We start from the raw sequence: 25,451 nt of genomic DNA on the forward strand, positions 1-25,451 counted from the left end.
TGTCATTTTCTTTCATTATACGTATTCTTCTCAATTAGCTATAAATTCCAGACATTTTCTACTTAAGGTTGATGCATATAATTGAAATAGATGATATATTTTAGTATGTTGTTTACTTAACTATCTAATAGACGAATGAAAACAACACAATTTTTTTTTAAAAGTGTCTGATTAAAATATTTTATCAAGAGTTGAGATATTTAATTAAAATATGAATATGACTTAGTTCGAATATCTAATTAAAATATTCTAAAAAATTTAACGGACTGACCATGTATCAAGCCAATGAGTAATTGATCCATCTCAATAGCTACGGAATCATGGTCGATGTAAGAGCTTAATTTGGTCCAAAAAAAGTGTGCTCTAGAAAATCTATCAGGAAAAAAAAGAAGAAACTCTGTTTGTTATACTCATTCCATTCACTTGTACTTGTTCAATATACTAAAACTGTCACTTAGCTTTTGGCATATTGAGAGAAAAACTTTTTTTATGTTGTACTTTGAATATTAATTAATTATTTTCAAAAATCTAAGACTAAACATATATTAATATGAATATTATAATAAAATACTCATATCAATTATTATTCAAGAAGCTTATAAATCTAAATTAAATAAGTAAAAATGAACGAAAAGAGTATAAACCAACACCTAGACTGTCTGAAATTTCACAAGTACTTGATCAAATTAGTACTTGTGAAAGGCAACATATTCTAGACCTTGGTAATTACAATGTGGTGGAGCACAATGCAACATGAAATTCACACGCAACACATAGAGCTAAGTGTTGGTTCAAATCTGGGCATCAAGTTTTGTCCTATATACACAATGTGTTTCCTTTTTATGATGATGAGTTGAAGAGTTAGAGCCCGTTTGGATGAGCTTAAAAAAAATAATTTTTATGTATGAAGTGCTTTTAGAACTTTGAAGTGCTGAAAGTTATTTTTATAAATAAGCAGTTGAGTGTTTGGATAAAAATGCTTAAATGAGGAAAATGATGTGAATTTTAGGGTTAAAAGAATAAAAAGGGTAGTTTGGGAATTTAGTTAAAATATAAGGGATATAAAAGTAATTTCTATGGTAAAAAAAAATGGCTTTAAGCACTTAGAAAAAAAAAGTTAGGAATCCTAACTTTTCATTTTTGACTGATTTTAAGAACTTTATGACTTAAAGTTAGCATTAGGCAAACACGTCCAAAAGCTAGACCAACTTAAAACCCATTCAAACGGGCTCTTAATCTCTTCGTTTATTTTTATTTATTCATTTTAAATTTTTTACGTTTTTCAAAAAAATAATAATTAACATAAATATTTTACTATAACTTTCATAATAATTGATGTTTAGTATTTAAATCTTAAAAAATAATTTAAAAATAAGTAGTTAATGTTGATGATAAAACATGAAGGAAAAAAATTATCTTAAAAACTAAATAATTTAGTTATCAAGGTCCAAAGTAGCCCCTCCTTGTGATAGAAGTCAATATTATTGATGGAAAGACTGTAAACAGGGAAATGCATTGAAGATCTCACTAATCAAGGCATAAAACGCATTCATAGAATGCGATTTATAAAAAAATTGAAAATTTTAAAAGTATACAATCCAACATAAAATATTATGTCAAGTGTCTCAATATATAATATTATACAATATTATATCTGGAGAAATTTATATTGTTCGCTAGATTACATATAAATTATCTTGAGATAAATTATTTTTGCTTAATACCAAACACACTTTTTATGTATACTATATGCATAGCCATATATAACAAGTGTATAATATCTATATATCGATTAGAAGAAATAAATAGTGAATCTGATAGACTTTTGTGTAAAACTTATTTTGATACTACACAACAACCCACAAATACTTATATCAAAAAATAATTCTACACTATATTTTTTCACAAACTTTATTCAATATAATTAACACCAATTATACATTTATTATATATTCTATAAACTAGATCTTTCTAGTTTTTATGACTTTTTCATGAAGGTGGTGGAGTTTATCTAGCCCATTGAAAATTATTTTGTACTTTTCAGTACTCGTTGTTTGGAATTGAAGCAAATCAAGAAAAAAAAGAAAAAGGAAAATGAATGAGAAAGTTAAAGAAAAAAATGAAAATATTTTCCCTATTTAGATCTATAATATTTTTTGATCTTTCAGCTTTGCTTTAAAATTGAAATTAATTATATGAGGTCTTGAAATCAAATGGACCTTTGCTTTAAAATTGGTCTTAAGGTCCTGTAATTAAGATGGACTGAAATCGTAATTTCAACCTTAAAATTGTGTTTTAATTGCATTAAAAGGTCATTTTTTAATTAAAATTTATTTTTTTAAAAAAAATATAATTTAGTCAAATATAATGGGATAATATATTCTTTTAAGACTTTAATCGTTGGATAATTTAGTTAAAAAAGATTATAATCTTAAGACTTTGATTATGGGATAATTATCCTACGTATCTAATTATCCCAAATTTGTAATTTTAAATATAACTTGGTATATTGAAATTAATAAAAAGTTACAACAACAACAACATACTAGTGAAATGCTACCAAGTGGGATATGGGTACACACCTTACTACTACATAATGGAGGCAAATAGTCTGTTTCCGAAAAATCCCATGCTCAAGTATATATAACCCAAATAAAAAAGAAAAGGAAAATAATGAAGAAAGCAATGTAGAAAGTTTGGCAGATAATAAGAAAAATAGTGTAAAATTGACAAAAAAATTATAACAACAACAAAATAGTGTGGGAAGTGAAACACAATCAACCACATGTGATTATAGATAACAAAAATAAGAACTACAACTTAGGGCTAGTACTATGACATGTATTAACAACTCTAAATCCTCCAAAGATTATACAAACTTCTATCTCTGCTAACTTTTTATCCTAATATTCTGCTCCTTTCTATCTAAAATAATTTTTATCAATAATATAAAATTATGTCATATCTTATCTAATCAGCTCTCTTCAATACTTGTTCATGGTGTCTATTAATAAAAAGTTAAAAAGAATATAAAAAGTAGTAGTAATATTCCTTGTTCAAAAGAGGCATGATTAAAAGTGAACTATCCCAAACTTCTTTTTCTTTTCCACACTCTCGAGAGAGCTTTTGCAGAAAGGGGGAAAAAACCAAGTACTTCACAAAATGGGCGGAGACCTGTTCGAAGATTTGCCTTCTCTGGCTATGCCGCCATCTTCCGCCAATGGTTCCGCCGTCAGTCCTACGGAGGCTTCGCCGGCACCACTACCACCTCTTCCACCTCCTCCTGCTCTGAAGAGTGCCCTTAAACGTACTAAACCACCTTCAGAATCACAATCTGAAAGTAGGTCAATTTTCGTTGCTTAATGATCAAATAGTTTGTTGAATGGAATGAATTTAACTTTCTCTTCTTCAATTCTGGTTGTTTTGAGCTCCTCTCAATTATTTTAAAAAAAATATACATGCTTAAGAAGGGAATAGGGAATACCTAACTGGTCTGTGTAATTTGAGATGTGATGCTAACCATTTGAGTTGTGGCGTCTTGTCCTCTGAGCTTTGAAAATTTAGTATGTTTTGATCTGTTTAGAGATTTCCTTTTAGGATTCATGATCCCTTCATTAGTGAGATATTTTTTTTTTTGATATTCAGACTAATTCGGCGGGATACCTGCCACATCCCACCAAATAGGTATCATGTAACTCTGTCCACTAAGTAGAACGGCATATGGGAAGAAATCACCTATTGACTACTAGGCCACATCCTTGGTACTCATTAGTGAGAATTTTTCATTGATGGTCACAAGTTTAATATGTATAAATAGTGATTTTCTGATTAATTTTCCAATCCTAAGAACGTTGAAATTGGGAGCTAGAAAGGCTTCAACCTGAGACCACTCGTTGCGTTTCAACTTCTAGTGATAAAAGCTGAAGCAAATGAGTCTATGCAATTTCATCTTTCTGTGACTTAGTATTGGAATGAAATGGGCCATATAAAATTCGTATGTCTACCCCAACTATTTTTGGCTTGATGGATGATTCATTTATTAATCTATCCTCTTTCTGTTACACATATTCTAGAAATTCACTTTTTGAGCACTTCTCCCTTTCGTTGTCCTACAACTTGTTACTATTTATTTGTTGTTTGATGGTCAATATTTGAGTTTGGTAAGGTATTGAGTAGCTGTTGTTGACTTGCAGCTTCTGCTCCTGAAAAACGATTGAGGTTTAAAACAACCACGGATGCCTCGGAGACACAAGTTATTGAAGCCATGCAAAAAATAGCATCACATATAAAGAACACTTCAAAGTTTAGCAAGGCATCAAAGCTTGTGATGCAGCTGATTCAGGCTGGCAGTGTGAAGCCTGCAACTGGTGACCATTTCTTCGCCATTCTTGAAGCTGCAATGTCATCACTCACCGCCTGTCATGAGCCCTCTGTACGAGCAGATTACCATGAGTTATTCACAGCAGCACAAGATACAATTGAGGTGATCAGTGAATCATTTGATTACTAGCGGCTCTGTTGGACATCTTATAGTGGAACATAACTGATTATAAATTTTCGGCTTGCAGTGTCTTTCAAAGAAACAGCAAAATATGATAACTACATGGACCATGAGGGCTGTGGTGGCTAATGACCTCTTCACTGACGACAGTTTCGTGGTATGCTTTTGTCTTATTTTATTTGCAATGACTCTATTCCAATAGAGTTCCTTTTTTTTGATAAGTCTATTCCGACAGAGTTCTATGCCGTTCATCAGTAAAAATCTCATGAATTTGTATTCTGGAATTCAATCTACTACCTTGAAGGCACTTGTTTTGTTATTTATTATGAAGGCACTTTAGCGATCAGGTCTTCTTCACGAAGATTGTTTGTGATGTGATCTGCTGTTAGAGTATGATTAGCGTGCCTAGTATTTAGTTCATCGAGGAGTTTTATAAAGCTTCTGGATTTCTCAACACAGAAAACAGTTGCTCTTGTTGGAACAAAGGAGTCCAAAGCTGTACGCTTGATTCGAAAGGAAGAGAGTGTTGGTCTCTCCAAATGCCAAAGCATGTAGTTTTACAAAGAGAACTAATAAGGTCCTGCTAACTATTTAGGTGAGAAAGGAAAGCTTCTAGAGTATCAATCTGGATAAGGGAGCCTATGTGAGCTAAGGTGGACCTATGTCAAGCTCAATGCAATTCGACTAGGCTTGCTGCTGGAGAGTGACAACATCGTGGTAACTTGGCTTATATTGAAATGTTGAAATCGAAGTATTACTGCTACATTTTGGAACTGAAAAAAAATATGGATGGATTGCTATGAGACTAGTGATAGTGTGATTTTTTTGATGTAGTAGTAACATTGTGATTTCACCTTATAAACTCTTTACTTGGATGGGCTGCCTGCCAAATGAGCTCTACTAGGTTGAGCTCAAGCTTTAAAACAGCAGACACCCAGTTTAGCTAAGCTCGAGTTGCTTGTGAACCAGCTCAGCTTGGGTGAACTGTTTATCCGAAAACTAGTTCTCCAATCTGTCTTTTACCTCAGAACGAAGAGCTAATGTTTATAACTCAATGCTAGGTTCACAGGAAGCATTTGTGAGGTGCTATTTGACCTTATAGTTGAATATAAAGGTTTTTTGATTCAATTTAATTTTTAATGCCGAACAGTTTCGCTTATGTTTGCGGGAACACCAAACACAGTACAAGTGACGTTTGAGTTGACCTTGTTAAAATATAAATAATCAACTGAAGTTCTCATTTCTCACCATTGAATAACATTTTTTGCAAAGTCTACAACTAATTAAAATGGTTAATGGCTTCGTTGTGGTGTATATTTTTGTCAATTCAAGTTAAAAAAAATTAAGATGAAAGAGTTGAAATATTATGAGCCTAACTTATCACCGCAGGAAGGGTTTGGATGCAGGCGTCTGAAAGTATCAAGACTATACTTAGCAAGTTTTTGTGTTTCACACAAATAATTTTGAAAATGAATTGTTTTTATTCCCTTCACAAATAAGTAGATCTGAAACATATAAAATGTGGTTATCAAAACAAAAATGGACAAATTGCATCTTACTCTTTTGGTTTACTCCACATGCAAAAAAAAAGGGGATATCCGCAAGTTATGATTGGCACCATACAGGGAAGATGAGAGTCTATTTGCAATTTGAAACTGCACTCTTTTCTCATAGTTGGCATGGCTAACTGATACTATCACTCTTTCCAGTTATGTGGTTAAACTGTGTATTATTTTCATATGACGAACACATGCGTGACATATTGGGATCTGGAAACTTCTGTGAGGAACACTCTTTTTAAGTCTTTGAGTAGGTATTTCTTGTTGGAAAACTCAGATAACCTTGATTAGCATGCAAAACACTTGCTGCTCCAATGATTTTTGTGAACTGTAAAAAGATCAAATAATGGAAATTTAATGATGATCTAGGTAAAGACTTGAAGAAGAGGTATATTTAAAGATGTGGCATGTTTTTGTGGAAGAAACAGCATCAGATGCAATTTGGGAGTGTTCTGGTAATTTTTTTCTACTGACTTATCTATAAAAGAGAAAAGCCAAAAAAGAACACTAGTAGTTATGAACTGCCAGGAGTTGAAATAGCACCATAATATCCCTCAAGTTCAAATGAGGCTAAGAATGGTTGATATTGGACGCTCCTTACAAGTGAAGTTGGCTTAAGTTGTTTTTATAATAAGGAAGTTGTAATTGAGATTTTAGGAGTTATCTTCTGGTTAACTTCTTTTATTCTACTATTTTATATCTACATCCTCTATCCCTATCTTTTGCAATACCTTTGGCTTTCCATGACACTTATCAGTCATTTTAGTGGATATTCAGACTTCGAACTAAAGTGATCAGATCATCTCAATTTTTGTACTTTTGCGATTTGACTTGTTTCATGAGCAAATAATATTGTTCTGTATACCCGTAGCTTAGAAAATTTAAGAATCATTTCTGACTCACTAGGACATTAATGTATTTGAATCTTTAGCAATGAAAAAGTTAATGTCTTTGAATGCTATATGCAAAGTGATTCACTTTGGTTCTCATTGCTGTTCATTTTCGTCATTGAGAATTGCTAGCTAAATGAATGTGAAATGCAGATTGGCCATGATCTTTTGCGGATAACCCCAATTTCATCCATCACCCATTTTGGGGATTTCTTTTCGACTGTGCCATGCTTTGCTAATTAAGGCAAGGAAATAGAGGCATGCTGTCTTCATCTTGGTCAAGTGACCAGCACACGTGCAAGTTCCATTAGTTGTGATGGTCTTGTTTTCTTTGATGAAGTCGAGGAATCATTAAATTGCATCAAGCAGATTTTTAGAAAACATTACAACAAAAAGGGAGATGTATGCTCCTGTACAATAACTTACAAGACAACTAAGGAGCAAACAAAATCCAGAAAAGTAACAAGTTACAAGGCTCTGCTTGAACCAACTGAATAAGTTTAATCAAGTGTGTGATTAGGCGTTGAAATCCCATCAAAACACCTATGATTCCTTTCATTCCAAATGCACCAAAAAAAAGCACCAGGCATCATTGACCAAATCTTTTTGATGGATTTCCCAGCTCTCCATGAACACCACCTCTCATAAGCCTCCTTGATACACATACTCCAAATGTCAGTTGCTACGGTACAATGCTGAAATAGATGCCACATACTCAGACTCCATTTGACACATTTAACACCAATGCACCACTTGAATTCTTCTGATGTTAAGATTGTCTTGAGCATAACAGGCTTCATGTAAGATCTGTTAAGTTTGGTGGTCTGTTAGTTTGAAGAGAGACAATTCTCACTTTTGGCTTGGTCTGAAGGGTGCCAAGGACCAAATTGAATACAACAACAACAACCCAGTAAAATCCCACAACATGGGATCTAGGGAGGGTAGAATGTACGCAGACCTTACTCCTACCAAGGTAGGACGGCTGTTTCCTGGAGACCCTCGGCTCAGTAAAAGCATAAATGCATAAAAAAAATGTTAGATAAGAATAGAAAATTAAAAGCTTTATGAAAAAAACAACAAACAAATAACGAATAGATAACAAATAAATACAAATAAATAAATACAAATAACAAATAACGATTAAATAAATAATGAAGGCGTCACAGGTAAAAAATTGAGTAATCAAAGCATAGAAAGCAATAAATAATAACAGAAATAACAGAAATCAGAAGTCAAAGCGCAAGAGATCGTAATGCACTACTACGCCTATGAATAGAGAAGAATAACGAGACTATGAACTAGCCTTCTACCCTAATGTGGGTCCTCCACACTCTCCTATCTAAGGTCATGTCCTCCGTTAGCTGTAACTGCGCCATGTCCTGTCTAATCACCTCTCCCCAATATTTCTTCGGCCTACCCCTACCTCTTCTGTAACCATCCATGGCCAGCCTTTCACACCTCCGCACTGGGGCATCTGTGTCTCTCCTCTTCACATGTCCATACCATCTCAGTCGCATTTCCCGCATCTTGTCTTCCATCGAGGCAACTCCTACCTTGTTCCGAATAGCCTCATTTCTAATCCTGTCGCTCCTGGTGTGCCCACACATCCATCTCAACATTCTCATCTCAGCAACTTTTATCTTTTGAATGTGAGAAGTCTTAACTGGCCAACACTCCGCCCCATACAACATAGCCGGTCTAACCACCACTTTGTAGAACTTGCCCTTAAATTTTGGTGGCACATTCTTGTCACATAGCACTCCGGAAGCGAGCCTCCATTTCATCCACCCTACTCCAATACGATGTGTGACATCATCGTCAATCTCCCCGCAGCCTTGCATGATAGACCCAAGATACTTGCAACTACTCCTCTTTTGGATGGCCTGAGCACCAAGCCTAACTTCAACGCCAACCTCCTGAGGTGTCTCACTGAACTTGCACTCTAAGTACTCTGTCTTTGTCCTACTCAACTTAAACCCTTTAGAATCCAAGGTCTGTCTCCAATCCTCCAGCTTAGCGTTAACTTCGCGGCGAGTCTCATCGATCAGGACTATGTCATCCGCGAAAAGCATACACCATGGCACCGCACCTTGAATTTGTCGCGTCAATCCATTTATCACCAAGGCAAATAAAAAAGGACTAAGAGCTGATCCTTGATGCAACCCCATCACCACTGGGAAGTGCTCTGAGTCCCCTCCTACTGTCCTTACCCTGGTTTTGGCTTCCTCGTACATGTCTTTGATCACCCTAATGTATGCCATAGGTACACCTTTAGCCTCCAAACATGTCCATAGTATTTCTCTTGGGACTTTGTCATAAGCCTTTTCTAGGTCGATGAATACCATATGCAAGTCTCTCTTCCTCTCCCTATGCTGCTCCACGAGTCTCCTCATAAGATGGATGGCTTCTGTAGTTGAGCGTCCCGGCATAAATCCAAACTGGTTCTCTGAAATAGACACGTCTCTCCTCACCCTCATCTCTACCGCTCTTTCCCATAGTTTCATAGTATGACTTAGTAGCTTAATACCTCTATAGTTGTTGCAACTCTGGATATCCCCTTTGTTTTTGTATAGAGGGATCATTATGCTCGACCTCCATTCTTCGGGCATCGTTGCCGTTTTAAAGATGACATTAAATAACCTAGTCAACCACTCCAAACCTACCGAGCTCGTGCTCTTCCAAAATTCCCCAGGAATCTCGTCAGGTCCGGTTGCTCTTCCCCAGCGCATCCTACGAACGACACTCTTAACCTCCTCGACCTTAATACTCCTGCAATACCCAAAATCGCAATGCCTCCCTATATGTTCTAAATCTCCCAACACAAAGTCTCTGTCCCCTTCCTCATTCAAGAGTTTATGGAAATAGGACTGCCATCTCTGTTTAATGAGGGTCTCGTCTACCAATACTTTTCCATGCTCGTCCTTAATGCACTTCACTTGGTCCACATCGCGTGCCCTTCTCTCCCGCGCCCTGGCTAGCCTGAATAATTTTCTATCCCCACCTTTCTCTTCTAGTTCAGCATAAAGGCGTTCAAAAGCTATTGTTTTTGCCGTCGAAACCGCCGACTTCGCCTCCTTTCTCGCTATCTTATAAAGTTCCATATTCGTCCACTTCTCCACCTCATCTGTGCTTTCTATCAACTTTGCGTACACCATCTTCTTTGCTTCCACCTTTTCTTGCACTTCTCCATTCCACCACCAGTCTCCTCGATGCCGACTACGACTACCAATCGAGACTCCCAACACTTCCCTTGCCACAGTCCTAATACAACTAGCCGTCCTATCCCACATACTGGTCGCATCTCCATTACTATCCCAGGCCCCCATGGCCTTCAACTTCTCTCCCATCTCCAGGGCATTTGCAGTGGTCAAACTCCTCCATCTGATCCTAGGTCGATCATCCCCGACCCTCTTATTCCTCATCATCTTGATCCCTAAATCCATCACCAAAAGCTTATGTCGGGTTGTAAGGTTGTCTATCGGAATGACCTTACAGTCTTTGCACAGACCTCTATCGACCTTCCTCAGGAGTAAAAAGTCTATCTGAGTCTTAGCCACCGAACTATGGAATGTTACCAAGTGATCTTCCTTCTTTGGGAAACTCGAATTGGCTATGAACAACCCAAAAGCTCTTGCGAATTCCAAAAGTGAAAGGCCTCCTACATTTCTGACCCCGTAGCCAAAGCCTCCATGCACATCATCATACCCTCCTGAAATAGACCCGATGCGCCCATTGAAATCCCCTCCCACGAAAAGCTTCTCAGTAGGTGGTATACCTCCCACTAACTCGTCCAAATCCTCCCAAAAGCGCCTCTTATCCTCCTCTCTTAAGCCCGCTTGTGGCGCATAAGCACTAATAATGTTGAATGTGCTCCCTTCAACGACCACCTTAATCGACATCATCTTATCGTTGACTCTCCTAACCTCCACTACCCGATCCCTTAGATCATTGTCTACTAAAATGCCTACCCCATTCCTATATTTCGATCTACCTGAAAACCAAAGCTTATACCCGTCTACCTCCCTAGCTTTAGAACCTACCCATTTGGTCTCTTGGACACAAGCTATATTAATCTTTCTCTTCTTTAGAATTTTAACTAGCTCTATGGATTTTCCCGTTAACGTTCCAATGTTCCAAGAACCAACTCTCAGTCTAGACGCTCCTTTAACCCACTTACCCCTCCTTACCCTCGTCCCCGACCCCGTCCCTGAATGAGAACATGACCTTAATCTACCATCACTATCTAAAGCCACGAAAATATGTAGGAATTAATAAATTATTCAAAAATCTAAAGTTAGCAAAATGCAGCGATAAGTGTATGAACAAAAAAGAAAATAAAAAAAATAGATAAACCGGAGGTACCAACTCCAGCTGAAAAGAACCTGATTCACGCCGGAAAATGGAAAACCGCGAGACGCCGCCGGAAATCAATAGATCTAGGCCAAATCTGAACAGATCTGGAGGTATTTGTTGGAAAACAAGCAAAAGAAAAGAAAATAAAAAGAAAAAGAAAGAAGAAGAAGGAGATTTTTCCAAAAAGCTTGAGATTCTTGTTCCTGAAGCTGAGTTACAGAAGGGTCAGAGGGAGAGGGGAGTGTCGTTACAAGCAAATAGTGGTCTATGTTGCTCTGATCATTCAGAATCTTTGCAGCACCTGTAGTGTGAGTATGGAGCCGCACTGAATTTGGTCAGTCTAACTTGTATGCTTTGAATACACCTATCGCCAATAAGCATAGGTTGATCCGATACCTGATTTTTCTAAATAAAATACTAAGTGCTTACAAAAATATAATTAAACTAGCTTTAATTATTAATTTCAATTACTTGTCGAAATATACATTTATTGGCTAAATCATAGCACCAGATGAATTTGATTTCTGGATCCGCATGTGTGTTGGGTGCCACACCATCCAAGCAAACAGATTTTGGTCAAAATTTGTTACTAAGCTGTGATTTGTCCTACAATTTGTTTTCTCCATTTATCTGGAAGTATGACAGCCTTTTATCTTCTTCTTTTCTCTGCTTTGATACATTTCAGTTTTCAAAAGCAACGGGCAGAATTAAAGAAACAATATCAAATCTTCCTGTTGCAACTGAAGATGATGATGGAGAAGAGGCTGCTGCTTTGAAAGAAAAGACAGAAGCCGTGAATGAAGAAGTCCTGACAGATAATAAGGAAGAGAGTGATCCATTTGGACTTGATGATTTGATTCCAAGCACATCTAAGAAAGATGACAGATCAAAGGGGAAGAGGGTCACTCCGACTAAAGCAAGAAAAGGACAAGAAGAAGAAGAAGAAGAAACCAAGAGATTTCTGAGATCACAGCGAGAAGCCTTGATTTCCTTCTTAGAAATTGCAGCAAATCGTTACAAAACCCCATGGTCAAGTATCTATTGACAATCTAAGCCTTGTTATGTCTTTCAGTTCATTAAAATGTCGAATTCCCTATCATCTTACAATTTCTCATAGGGCGTGAATTCTTTTTGTCAGGTGCCAAACGTCTATTGACATCTTAGTCAAGCATGCCTTTGATAACATTTCAAGGTTCACCTCCCGACAGAGGGATGCTATTGAGAAACTTTGGGCTTCTGTCCGTGAACAGCAAGTTCGGAGGAAGCAAGGGAAATTTGTCTCCGGGAAACTTGATGTTAATGCTTTCGAGCATCTCCAGGAAAAATATGCAAATGAGAAGATCAGCATCCGTCGTGCTGTTGGAGGCAGTGGGGATCGAAAGTGTCAACAATGGCTTGGTTGATTTGATAGTTCTAGTAACACTAAAAAACACTCTGAGAAAGAACACTAAAAATTTGAGTAGTACATGACAAGGGTGCAAGTAAAAGTGAAACGACACCAAACCTTTTCTTAATCCACAACCTTAGAGTTGGAAGCAGAGGGTGCTTACCATTTGAGCAACTCTTCTTGTCAACCTTTTCTTCGTTTCCTTTGTGTGTCTAAATGAAATATTACGTATTGAAATTATTTCAACTTTCCTAAGACTCATGTGAACTTTCATCGTCTCATTAGTCACCAAAAAAGTTGTATCAATTTTATTAATAGTTTCCTACTTATTCTCTTTCAATTAATTTGATATAATATATTTATTTATTTTTTGGAATATGACCAAATACACAAATAATCCCATCAAACTTAGCACGAATTGTCACTTAAATACATCTTTTCTATGATCATTTACATACATATACTTGATTGAGTTATGTCTGATGAATATTGCACGTTGACATAGTAAAACTCTATCAACAAAGTGGATAAGCTGCTCATTATTCCCACTTTGATTTTTTCAACTGAAAATGGGAAAATATAACTCTCAACTTTGCGATATAAAGCAGACATACTTTTTGCATATATACATTCATCATTTAACTAATGGTGTATATATACACTCATCGTATTTGTAACAAATAGTGCATAATATTTCTCTAAAGAAAATTGCTTCTAATTAAACCAAACCCATTCAATAAAATTAACACAATCCAATGATCCATGAGCTGGTTCGTTTGCTGGATGAACATAAACCAAATCATATTCAACTATCCGATTAACATATTTATCCAAACAGTACACAAAAAATTCTTAACAGGCTAATAGTTTACTCATAAGTAATTGAGTAATACGTCCCCACTGACTATAAAATTTTAATGACTTCAATTTCCATCATTGGAGTCTTCCTTTTCCAATTCCAACATAGCAGCAACAAAATATTTTGCCAGTCCTGCTGCAGTTCCAATAAATCCAGTCCCCCATTCATCTGGACTAAATTTGGACTGCATTGCTTCGAGTTCTTTCAGGCTGATTTGAATGGTTTTGGCAATTGAACTAGCATTTGAAAACTGCTCCAAATGCAATCCGTACGAGAACAGCCATTTCTGGCAAATTTGTTTGCTTTTGGGTTTCATCTGATAGCTTTCAAATTGAATGACGATAACTTGTAACAAAATTAATACCAGAATGAGCATGAATTGCCCAATTTTGTTCATCTATTCCAGCTTCTTTCAATCCACAAGTTCTAACCACATTAGCACCAAGCTTTGCAGGAGGTAATGTTCGATGAATCCCAAAACTCGATATCAGGCTAGAAATGCAAGCCTGCGACAGGAATAATAAAACTATGTGAAATGAATAAAAATGATATTTTACTGAACTTACTTTACTAATAATATTTTTAAACTCTAAATTTGATTTTTTGTTGTTATTATATGTTGTTTTGTGCAAATGCCATTTTTATCAATAAAGTTAGTTCAGTAAAAGCCTGCAAATGCCATTTTTCCAACAGTAAAAGCCTGCAAAAGTTTGCACGTAACGACAGGAATAACAAAGAGGCTTTCTTTTACTGAACTAACTTATTAGTGATATTTTGAAACTCTAAATTTGATCCGTAAGTACTACATCATATAGTTAGTTAATATTACGGGTTGTATGGAAAGAAAATAATAGCTCTCTTGATTTGCTAAATCATATCAGTAAATTGAAACATCTATTTTTGATATATGAATCAAGTAAAATGAAGCGGAGGGAATAATTCACTAAAAGTCTAAAACTAATTAATGCTGATTTTTTTTTTTTTGTGAAATGATGTGATAGACCCTTTTATTTGTATGGTTGAAGAAATAGATTTTTTTTAAAAAAAATTAAATTGATAATTTAATTTTTTTAAATATTTTTTAATATAAAATATTGTATTTACTTGCTTCTAAGTGCGTGTAACCACACATTTTTCCAATTCAACAACATTAATCACACATAAATTCGGTCAATGGTCATAGGGGTTTCAAAGATTGTGTTGTAATGAATTTAAGAATTCGATTGACAAAGTGATAAATAAGAAGATTCAAACTACAAACTCATACAAATATAAAAATTCATTTGACCATTGTGCAATTCTTTTTTGTATGTAACTTTTGATGCACACATGTCACATATAGTTAATTTGCTGTCGATTATGACTTTTGTATGATGATTTTGGATTTATTTGTAAATTTTGATTTAATTACAATAAGTTTCGAAAGAGTTTGTAACGTGTTGATGTTTTGACGACATCTTAAGCATAAATGATATCTGATTTAGCAAATAATCTCAGAATTAAGTTTTGATTGAACAACTAAGCCTGTAGTGTGATTTCGGAGGCATAGGAACAAGAATTGTCAAATTTTGAGGAGATAGAAACTATTTTTAAAATTTTAACTATAAAAATGTGAATTCTAGTAATTTATGTAATATTAGATTCCAAATTTAAATCATCAACTTATGTGGTAAAGTTGTGGTACCTTTTCAGAGAATCTTAATCATCAATTAACTCAAATTAAAACATGGTAGTAGTAAAATATAAGTAAACAATTTTTAAAAGTCAATTATGTCAATTTTCTTGGCAATTGATAATTGGTTTTTGATATTAATGTTAAGTTATTTGTACGTGTTTTTTATTGATTGTACATGTCAAGTTCCTGTATTAGGACTTAGGAGGCCCCAAGATTTGATAGGATTTTAACACATTTTTTAAGAAATGAAATAAGGAGGCATGGAGTGTTTAATTTTTTTTTAAAAAAGTCTTGTACCAACATTGAAACATTTTTGGGGACTTGGGGGGCAGATATTAAAATTCCAAAAAAGTTGGCAAAGCAAAATGTCACTTCAAACAACAATTGGGAAAAAAGTGTAAAGCTGTCGATTAGTTATGGGTATCCATTGCAAAAAGACCAAAATTAAACCCTAAACCCTAATACCCAAACAATTCGCCCCTTCTTATAAATCTGCTAAAACCCTAATACTCATTTGCTATCGTCTTCAAAATTCTTCCTCTGTATCCAAAGGTATGTTTAATTCGTTACTTTCAGCATCTATTTTTCTGCATTTCATAAACCCCATTTGTTTATTTTATAGAAAAAACGCACATATCGAAGGTTTCACAGTCAGAATTTGAGTAACCACTGTGGAGCTCAAAACTTGTGCTATATCAAAATTTTCATATAACTAAATCCTTATATAGGTGTCCTCTTGAGCTGCATTTTTGCAATTATTCAGGAGGGATTCGTTATGTGATGGACATCTTAATTTTTCTGAATTTGTTTTTTTTATGATACTGTATTAAGTTATTTGGCATTTTAATTCAAAGGATATGTGGACTAACAATGCTCTTTTATGATGTTCTTGTGGTAAATGTGGGATCTTTACCAGCCTTAGGATGTTTTGTTGTTATTATTACTATTAGGGAACTATCTTTTGATTGATTTAGCGGTTAATGTTGTTTAAACATTTAATTTTTATCATCTAGTTAGAATGACTGATACAACTTGTAAATTTTGTGTTTTTTTCTAGGTAGAAATGTTTATAATCTTGTATTTTGTATTCTCTATCGGAAATAGCTTCTCTATCTTCTCAATGGGATTACACTGAGTATGTTGTTGTTATTGTTATTAGTGAATTTGAACGAAGCTTCTATAACAACTTACCAATGTAGTCCCACAAAGTGGTGATTTCGGGAGGATCGAGTTTATGCAGACCTCCTCTACCTTAATGGTTGTATGTTTCCAATAGTCTCTCAGCTCTAGATAAAATCAGTCTAGTAATAGAATTTTGTACCATAGATATAAGAAATTTTAGTTGAAAGGCTGCAAGTATATGTCTAGATAATATGCTCCAAGATAAGATTGCAGAAAAAAAAATGCTAATTGTTATGCAAATTCTGTTCTCTTTGTTTTGTTATCATGTAAGGTAATGTGAGAATCTCCAACTGTCAACACACTGAATGATCGTTTTACTTGTTTGTGCATGTTATAATCCAGGTTTAGAAGTAACAATGGCAAAAAATCCAAAGATTTTCTTTGACATACTGATTGGCAATGCCAAAGCTGGGAGGGTTGTGATGGAACTATTTAAAGATAAGACTCCTAAAACTGCTGAGAACTTTCGAGCTCTCTGCACCGGTGAAAAAGGGATTGGGCAGTTAGGGAAGCCATTACATTACAAGGGCTCGGGTTTTCATCGTATCATTCCACAGTTTATGTGCCAGGGTGGTGATTTCACCAGAGGAAATGGGACTGGTGGAGAATCTATATATGGTACGAAATTCGCTGATGAGAACTTCAGTGTGATGCATACTATACCCGGCCTTCTTTCAATGGCAAATTCTGGACGAAACACCAATGGATCTCAATTCTTTATCACCACAGTAGCAACACCTTGGCTTGATGGTAAACACGTGGTATTTGGGAAGGTTGTTGATGGCTATAGTGTTGTCCAGGAAATGGAAAAGGTGGGTTCAGATAGTGGGAAAACATCATGCCCTGTCTTAATTGAAGATTGTGGTGAGATAAACAAGAACTAGTCGAGGAGATAATGTAGTTGAGCAACATGTCATGTACATTGGTACCTTTGCTTTCCCTCATGTAGTCTGTGCAAAAGTCTTATAAAGGCATGCTCTTTTTTGGACAAGCTGCTAGTATTTGTAAAGGATTGCTGAGTTATGTAGTTCTATTGAATAAACTAGCACAATGACATTGTAATATGCTTCTTGCCTCGATTAAATCCCTTTTTACACTTGGAATGATAATGTTGATTAGGTTTAGTAAAAAGGATAGGAAGTGTATACAAGGGTCTGATATTTAGAATGCATTTGCTGTTCAATATGTTGTATACATGAGCGTGAAGAGGTTATTCATATCATCTGTTTACTTGAATCTACAAACATTTGTTTGAGATTTGATTGTACAGTTATTTAGACACAGATTTGGAAGAAAAAAATGTTCTTATTCAACAAATATGATCCAGTTTCACTTCTGCACGACAAGTGAATCCTGAATTTGTACATTCTGTTTCTTCTAAATATAAGTACTAGGCAATGGAAAAATGCTAAGACAACATTGTATATGTTTCAAGCTGGTTTGTCTTGCGCGCACACACACCTTGTGTGCTGTGACTTCTCAAAAGAGAAGCTTGAACTTGTCTACAAATGAAACATTACTGTGATACCCAAAATTTTCTGCATTGACAGTATACAGCAAAGGCTGCAGTTTTACAGGATCCTAATCTTCATCAATTAGTTGATCTTCATCTTCCCACCTTGGTGGCCTAACTACTAAAAGCACCATTCCCAAGCTCTTTTCAACTCCCATTTCCTTCAATGTCAACCCTTTTTCCACTATCAATCCCTCGTCACCGGTCCCATTGCCAACACTAAGCACCAAGTAAAACCCATCATCCACCACCACTTCCTTCCTTCCCCTATCAGCCACTACCAAAACTGGCTCTTCCTTGTACTTTCTCTTCTCCTTCCATGGCAAAAGCTTCCCACTCTTGAACGATACTGCAACTCCACCTCTCTCTAATCCTGCAATAGGTTGCCATCCAGGCAAAACAACCCATCTCCTCCAATCCTTTTCTGCCTCCACTACACCAAAATCCCCCACACCACTACATTCCCATGGCGCTGCCTCCACCTCAAATTCCCTCTGCTCCGCCTTGCAAACGGGCAAAACCACTACTTTAGTTGACTCTGCTACCTCCCCTAACTTCATCCTCACCAAAGGCACTGTCACCGAATCATCAATTACACTCTCCTTAGCAAACCCTTTTCCTTCTAGCACCTCAACAAGAACATTCCTAGCAGTTTCAGACTCCACAACTTCAAGAGCCTTCTCCATTGCCTTAATTCTCGATTCCTCAGCAGCTGCAGCAGCATGCTCCTGAGCTAGCCTAAATAACCAAAAAGCCAAACAATCACCAGGAGAATCACCATTAAACTTATCCCAACCATAATCGATACGTCTTCTCGGGTAATCCTTCATTGCCCTAGCCAAATCCTGAGCTTGCTTCAAATCAAACTCATTCCTCACCATAAATCTTGCAGCATCAGCTCGTTGTTTAACATTAAGCAACCGAATTTCATACAACAACTCAGCACCCCCAGTTTCAAAATACGACAACGTTTCCGAATCCAAACTACACTCAACAAGAGTTTCACGGACTTGAGCAGCAACCACCAATCGATTCTGTTCAACCCCAGTAATCCCAGTAATTTCCTCGAGCGTAGAAGGCGTAAAACCTTCACCATTGGTTAAAGAAGATATCAAAGGGGCATATTCATACCAAAGTCCAAGACGATTAGCGAGTACTTCGAGCTTGGAATTGATGTCGAGATTGCGGAATTTGGGTGGGAGCGGAGAAGGGGGTGGTCTAAATGGCTGATAAAGCTGTTGTTGTAGTGGTGGTTCTGATGAATATTGTTGGTTTCTTTGACCTGAAGGTGGGATGATTAGTGCTGATATGGGTCTTGGATTGATATTTGGTTTGTGGGTTATGGTGGGTAGGGGATGGGGATGACTAGGGAGGAATGGGGTTGAGAGAGATAAAGGTTTAGGGGAGTTGACAGTGAGAGAAAACATGGCTGAAGACTCTGTGGAGAAGTGTGAAGAGTGAAGATGATGAAGAAGAACAGGAACTACCTTATCTTCTTTTTTTTTTGATATTTTTTGTTGATATTTTTGAAATTTGGGCTGGGCTTTCTTCTGGACCTTCAATGTTTGATAACTATGGATGGGTCTGGGCCTAGGCTTGTTTATTAGAATCCAATAAGCATGTTGAACCATGACCCGTGTAATCCAGCCCGAACATGTTGACGGTTTAGATAAGGGAAAACTACCTAATTAGACAAACATTTTTACCATATCTACTAATTCAATCTATAGATTCAAATAATTACATATTATCCCGTTATTTATTAATTATGTATCAGATTTGAAGTCAGATACATTTAGATGCATTACTCCTTAGGGGTCGTTTGGGAGAGTGTATTAAAGTAATGCTAAATAAAGTATATTAGTAATGCTTGTATTAGTTATGTTTGCATTAATTATATATAGAATAATTTTTATGCATTGTTTGGTTTAGTGTATTAAAAAATAAAATGTATTGTATAAAAATATTTATTTTAAAAAATATTCTCAGCAATTATGATGAAAAAAATGTAAAAGGCGTTTTGAGGGGTAACTGGGTCATTAACCATAATAATGCAAGCATTAAATCCCTTGCATTACTAATACCTAGAAATTCATGTATTAGTAATGCAAGTCTTAATACACAATAGAGTGTATTAGCTATACATGTCATGAAAAAGTATATCAAACAAGGTATTACTAATACACCTAATTAATACATGCATTATTTTTGCTAACACACTCCACCAAACGACCCCTTAAAGCAGTGAATCTATCCAATGCTTCAATGGTCGAGGATGTCGCCACAAGAACAGAACCAATTAGGGTTGTTCCAAATCAAACCAAAATCAATAAATCGAATAAAAAAAAAGTTATTGATTTATCGATAATGGGTTATTGGTTTAGCGATTTCGACAATGATTTTAATTTTTTTTATTATTGGGTTATCGATTCTTAACGGTTTAAGATTTTTTCTTAACGGGTGAACCAATAATCCGATAGTAACTTAATAATTTATATTTATTATCATTCGGTACATAAAATCCTTCACTTAGGGTTTAGTTTTCATACTTTTATTTTTTGCTGTTTCAAACTCTTGGTTATTATACAATATTTTACATTTGCTTTTAAGCAAAACACAATTTATTAACTCATTGGTCTGGTTCATTTGGTTTGTTACATTGTTTCTAAGTGATTTTCAATGTTTTTTTTGGAATCAAATCTTAACGGTTAAACTGATAACTAAATCAATAACCGATAAATCGATAAGCCAATATCTTAATGATTTTATAACGATTTGATATGTCTATAAACCGATAATTGATAAGTCAAATTAATAAATTTCAAAATTATAACAACCTTTTAAATTATTTTGTGAATTTTATTGACTTTTATATTTTTAACCCTTTTAGTAACTTTTATAAATAATTTATAACTTGTGTGAATGAGTGACATGATTTTTAAATTAAGTAAAAGGAATATTTCATTGCTAATAACAATGAAAAAAAACAAGAGAAGAAATTAAGTTTTTAAAATAGAAAAGGAAAAAGAAAAAAAATAAAGAAAAAGAGAGGGGCGCAAATGCCCCATTCAAAAAAAAAGGAAAAGAAAAGAAGTCAGCAAAACGCCGAACTTCAAAACGAAAAAAAAAAAGGATCGCAGAAACAGAGGAAAATACGAGGGAAGAAAAAGAAAAGAAAAAGAAAAGAAAAAGAAAAGAGAAGAGAAAAATACAGATTTTTATCCGAAAGTATTAAGATAATTATTCTTGTCTTTTTTATTAAACTTTTACGTGATTATGAATATATTTTTAGGATAGATTTATGAAAAAATAATACTGAAATAAGAAAATATAGTTTTAGGGTTCTTAACATAAAATCTTGATTTGAGGGTCGAATAACGATCCGTTTTAGCTGAAATTCGAGGTTTAAGTTTGTTTTATTATGAGTGAATATAATCTGAAAGAAGATTTCAGATTTGACTTCAATATCTCGGGATGACGTTTTGATCTGATTTTTGAGCCGAAAATAAATATAGCAATATGAGTGTCAATGGATTTGTATTCTTATGAAGATTGTGTATTTGATCAGATTTATATCATTTGGAGAAATTGAGACCTAACCCTAGACTGGATACTTAAGACTTGATTATAGATTTAGGTGAGTTTTGAGTCTAGGCTAAACATATAGTGATATAAGTGTTGTTAGTTTCAATATCTCATTGTAATTATTTATTTGATTAGATTGTGGTCTTTGGGATACTGTTCTGAAGGGGAAGGCTCAAGTGGTTGATTGATTGTGATTTGATTAAGTCAAGTGAACTTCTAAAATTCAGTAAATCTTATAGAATCCTCGAATTTCCTTTCTTGTAAGTGTTGGGGAGTAGTGGGAAAGAGGTTATGGGTTGAATTTTTACATGACAACTTTTGGGGTTTAATAAGTTGACTTCGTTATTTGCATTTTTATTTGTTGTTAAATTTTTACTTTTATATCTATTTTTGCATTTTATCGTAATATTTGAGTTTTAGACTGATTTGTCTTTGGGGGATAAGATGAGTGCCATCATGTTCGATTTTGGATCGTGAAAAAAATCTAACTGAACTAATCGATACGTAGCCCTAGAACCAATGCTTTAGCATGACTTAGTGAAAGATTAAGATAGAAATTTGAGCAGCGCCACCAATTGGTATCTTCCTTGAAAGGAGAAAGAGATGGTCGTGAGGAGACGAGCAATGCCACCACACTGGTCTCTAGCGGTATATATATATATATATATACACTCATTTATCTAATTAAGAGTTAATCTATTTGAGTTAAGATTATGTCTATATATGGAGAGAAAAAATTTTATGCTTAAAAAATGCAAAGAAATTTGATTTTGAATATTTTTTGAGAAGAAATTAGGGAAGAACGCGTGATTTGCTCCTAAATTGATGCATTTCAGTTATATTTTATATTTAAATATACATAATTAGATGTATCCGCTTAGTCTATATTCGGGGACAAAAATATGAAATTGTAATATTAAAGCCTCACGGGAAGGCAAAGATTAACCCCTAAACTAATAGGATTTGTGTTGTTTGCCGAGGTAAACTTTGAGGCTGATATCTTTGTAGCAATTGTTCCCAATATAGCTTATTCGGTTAATCCCTTTTAATTTGTATCCAATTTTTCAAAAAATAGATTCCTGTTAAATTTCAAATACGAATATTTTTAATTTCAGCTCAGAATGTCTGAAGTTGATTTTGAGGCTGTTAACTTGTAAAATTTTACATATTCTGACTGTGGCTTAAATGAAGATCCTGAAATCAACTATCCGTGGATTTTGCCCGTCATTTCCCATTCACAGTTATTCCTTTCATTTACTTTCTCTGTTTTAATTTGCTTGTCCTATTTTAACTTAGCACGAAATTCAATTATTGAAACGAAGGGAATACTTTATGCCGTTTAATTTTTTGTCTCCATTTAAGGAATTCATCTAAAAAAAATAGGTTGTCGGGCATAGCTTTGCTTACATAAGCTGTTGCATTGGCAAAACATGTCTTATCACAAGCTTTGCTAGACATGACATAACTTTAATATAATTGTTCACAAAGTTCAGGAAGCCTTGTTTATAAGTTAAAAAGAGTCTGCATAACTTGTAGAAATTGTTTACAAGGTCTCCCTCGCACATTGACAAAAATTACATGTGTTATTCAATTATTCACATTTTTATTGGACTAATAAGACTTTGTATTATCTTCATCAAATAAATACCTTAACTTTTCATCAATTAAGTTATTTCAATTTCAGATATTTGGGTATAAAATTAGATTTGATGGTTTAAATTTAGGAAAAATTACTTAACTATACACCCCGTTTTACGATATTTTCTTATTTTTTCTACCGTTTCAAAAAATATCAAAAATCCCTTCTTTTGCTCCCATCATCCCCTTTTTCAAATACATCAATTCAAAATATCATACCCATGATTTCCTTCCCTTTTTCACTCCACAAATCTCTCTACAGTTACATTCATTAATCTATTTTTGAATTTCAAATAATTTCTCTTTCCAATTAATGATTTCAAATTATTGAGGTAGATTTCTTTCCATCACTTAAGTTTTTTTTTAATTTATTTTTTAGTTTTTTCATCTTAAAAATTGCTGATACATATGGATGAAGGTCGATTTTTGTTGTTCATATTTTTGTGATATATATAGGTTCACATTTTTAATGTATCTAATTGTTTTTGTTTCTTAAATTAATGTATAATGCCTTCATTTCAATGATACATTACATTTGAATTGTATTTTCGAGATGGATAGATTTATCACGATACAATACTATTTATGCACCTTGTTTGAATTGTTAGGTACATTATTTCTACTAGATACATTAAATAAGTAATTGTTGCTCATAAGATGTTATATTTAATATAGATACATTACTGGTAGTCGTTATGTATCAGATACATTTATTATAAATTAAAATTTTTGTATCATGTCCAGAACTCATATATATCAGAAAAAGATTAACAACAAAAAATCAGAAAAAAAAAATCAATCAGTTGTTCTATCAATGTTGTGTCATATACATAACTATGACTATGACTATGATACAAACTGATATTTTTATAAAAACATTAGTGTTTATATATCAACAATTATATTTGATAATATCTACAGATACATAACCTTTTAGTTGAATAAGGTAAGGTGTATGTATCTGGTAGTAAAAAATAACAAAATTTGTAATAGATATGTATCAAATAAATAACTATGAACATGATACATACTAATTTGTATTTTAATAAATTAAGATTATGTATCAAAACTGATATTTGAACACAATATATTGTGCATGATAAAAATGTAATGTATCATAATATTGAAATGAAGGCATGATACATTAATTTAAGAAAGAAAAACAACTAGATTCATTAAAAATCTGAATCTATATTTATCACAAAAAGATAAACAACAAAAAATAGAAAAAAATCAACAATCTGATTTGTTGAAAATAAAAAAACGTGATGACGAAATTCTTCTACAAATTCTTCTTTGCTCTGTAACAACTCTGGTAATTTTTTTTCACTTTCAACATGGCGCCATCCATGGATCTTGGCTCAAAGCCCTTATCGGAGCCACCACCAACTCCCGTATTTTGACCAACAATAATTCCATCACTTTTCTATCATTCATACCTCACCTCATTTTTTCATATTTCGGAATGTCTCAACAAGATCGACAAGTTCATGTTATATTAGTACAATTTATCGTCAATTTTGATTCAAAAATTGAGAGTTTTTTTTTGGAAGAATGGAAAGAAGAATTTTGAATTGTACTAGCATGTTTCAATTTGTCACGGATTGAATCCCATTACCAATAAAGTTTTTCCATAATTTATGCTTTCTATATTTACTTATTTTCTTTTTAAACGCAACAAAATATTCAATAAACAAATCTTCCATTAATTTTTCTTTTTTACCGCAACAACATTAAAGGCATCACTATATATCGGGAAGATGACTTATGTATTCGAGTTTCTCAAAAAATAAGAGATTTTTATAATTTAAAAAAGAATAAAAATATGATGTAATTGACCCTTAACACTATGAGATCTATATAAGGTATACTTAAATTTATCAAACTTGGTGGACTACCAAACCTAACTTTATACGTAAATGTCTAAAGTTCAAAAGACATAAACAATATGTCAATTGTAGGTATAGAGGCAGGGGTTTGGGTTTGGGGCAAGCTCAACTTATTATTCGTATGAATAATAAGTTTTGTTATATATGAATAAAAAAAAATATGACAATAATCATCTAAAATAGGTTCTGAAGAAATAGACTAATACAAAAGTATATGGAGTATTTCAGTTCGGTATTTGATGGTTAATAACTTGTGTAATTTTTCACTACAAGAAAATAAATAATGAGCGACGAACGAAATTCTGCAGTTAAATAATAAAAAAAAATTATGCTTATCTCATTTAACTACGAATTAGTGATGAATTATAAGAAAATTTAATTAGCTAAAAGCTTAATTAATTGAAAAGTGTCGACAAATTT

At 34.1% G+C, this 25,451-nt stretch overlaps 3 protein-coding genes across 3 annotated transcripts; 2 read left to right on the top strand and 1 right to left on the bottom strand.

Moving 5' to 3' along the window:
• Positions 1-3,062: 3,062 nt before the first annotated feature.
• LOC129900648 (uncharacterized) lies at positions 3,063-13,066 on the top strand. Its single transcript, XM_055975665.1, has 5 exons — positions 3,063-3,340; positions 4,194-4,483; positions 4,569-4,658; positions 11,989-12,332; positions 12,442-13,066. Exons 1-5 carry the CDS (start codon positions 3,163-3,165, stop codon positions 12,704-12,706), a joined length of 1,167 nt encoding a protein of 388 aa, XP_055831640.1. The 5' UTR covers positions 3,063-3,162; the 3' UTR covers positions 12,707-13,066.
• A 2,535-nt stretch (positions 13,067-15,601) lies between these two features.
• Positions 15,602-17,468, top strand: LOC129900668 (peptidyl-prolyl cis-trans isomerase CYP19-1-like). Its single transcript, XM_055975686.1, has 2 exons — positions 15,602-15,776; positions 16,749-17,468. Exon 2 carries the CDS (start codon positions 16,763-16,765, stop codon positions 17,288-17,290), a length of 528 nt encoding a protein of 175 aa, XP_055831661.1. The 5' UTR covers positions 15,602-15,776; positions 16,749-16,762; the 3' UTR covers positions 17,291-17,468.
• Positions 17,469-17,691: 223 nt separating this feature from the next.
• On the bottom strand, positions 17,692-19,394 carry LOC129900658 (rubisco accumulation factor 1.1, chloroplastic). Its single transcript, XM_055975676.1, has one exon. The coding sequence runs from the start codon at positions 19,344-19,346 to the stop codon at positions 17,988-17,990; it is 1,359 nt and encodes a 452-aa protein (XP_055831651.1). The 5' UTR covers positions 19,347-19,394; the 3' UTR covers positions 17,692-17,987.
• Positions 19,395-25,451: the final 6,057 nt, after the last annotated feature.

The sequence above is a fragment of the Solanum dulcamara genome, chromosome 1, assembly GCF_947179165.1.
Source record: "Solanum dulcamara chromosome 1, daSolDulc1.2, whole genome shotgun sequence".
Lineage (NCBI taxonomy): Eukaryota > Viridiplantae > Streptophyta > Magnoliopsida > Solanales > Solanaceae > Solanum > Solanum dulcamara.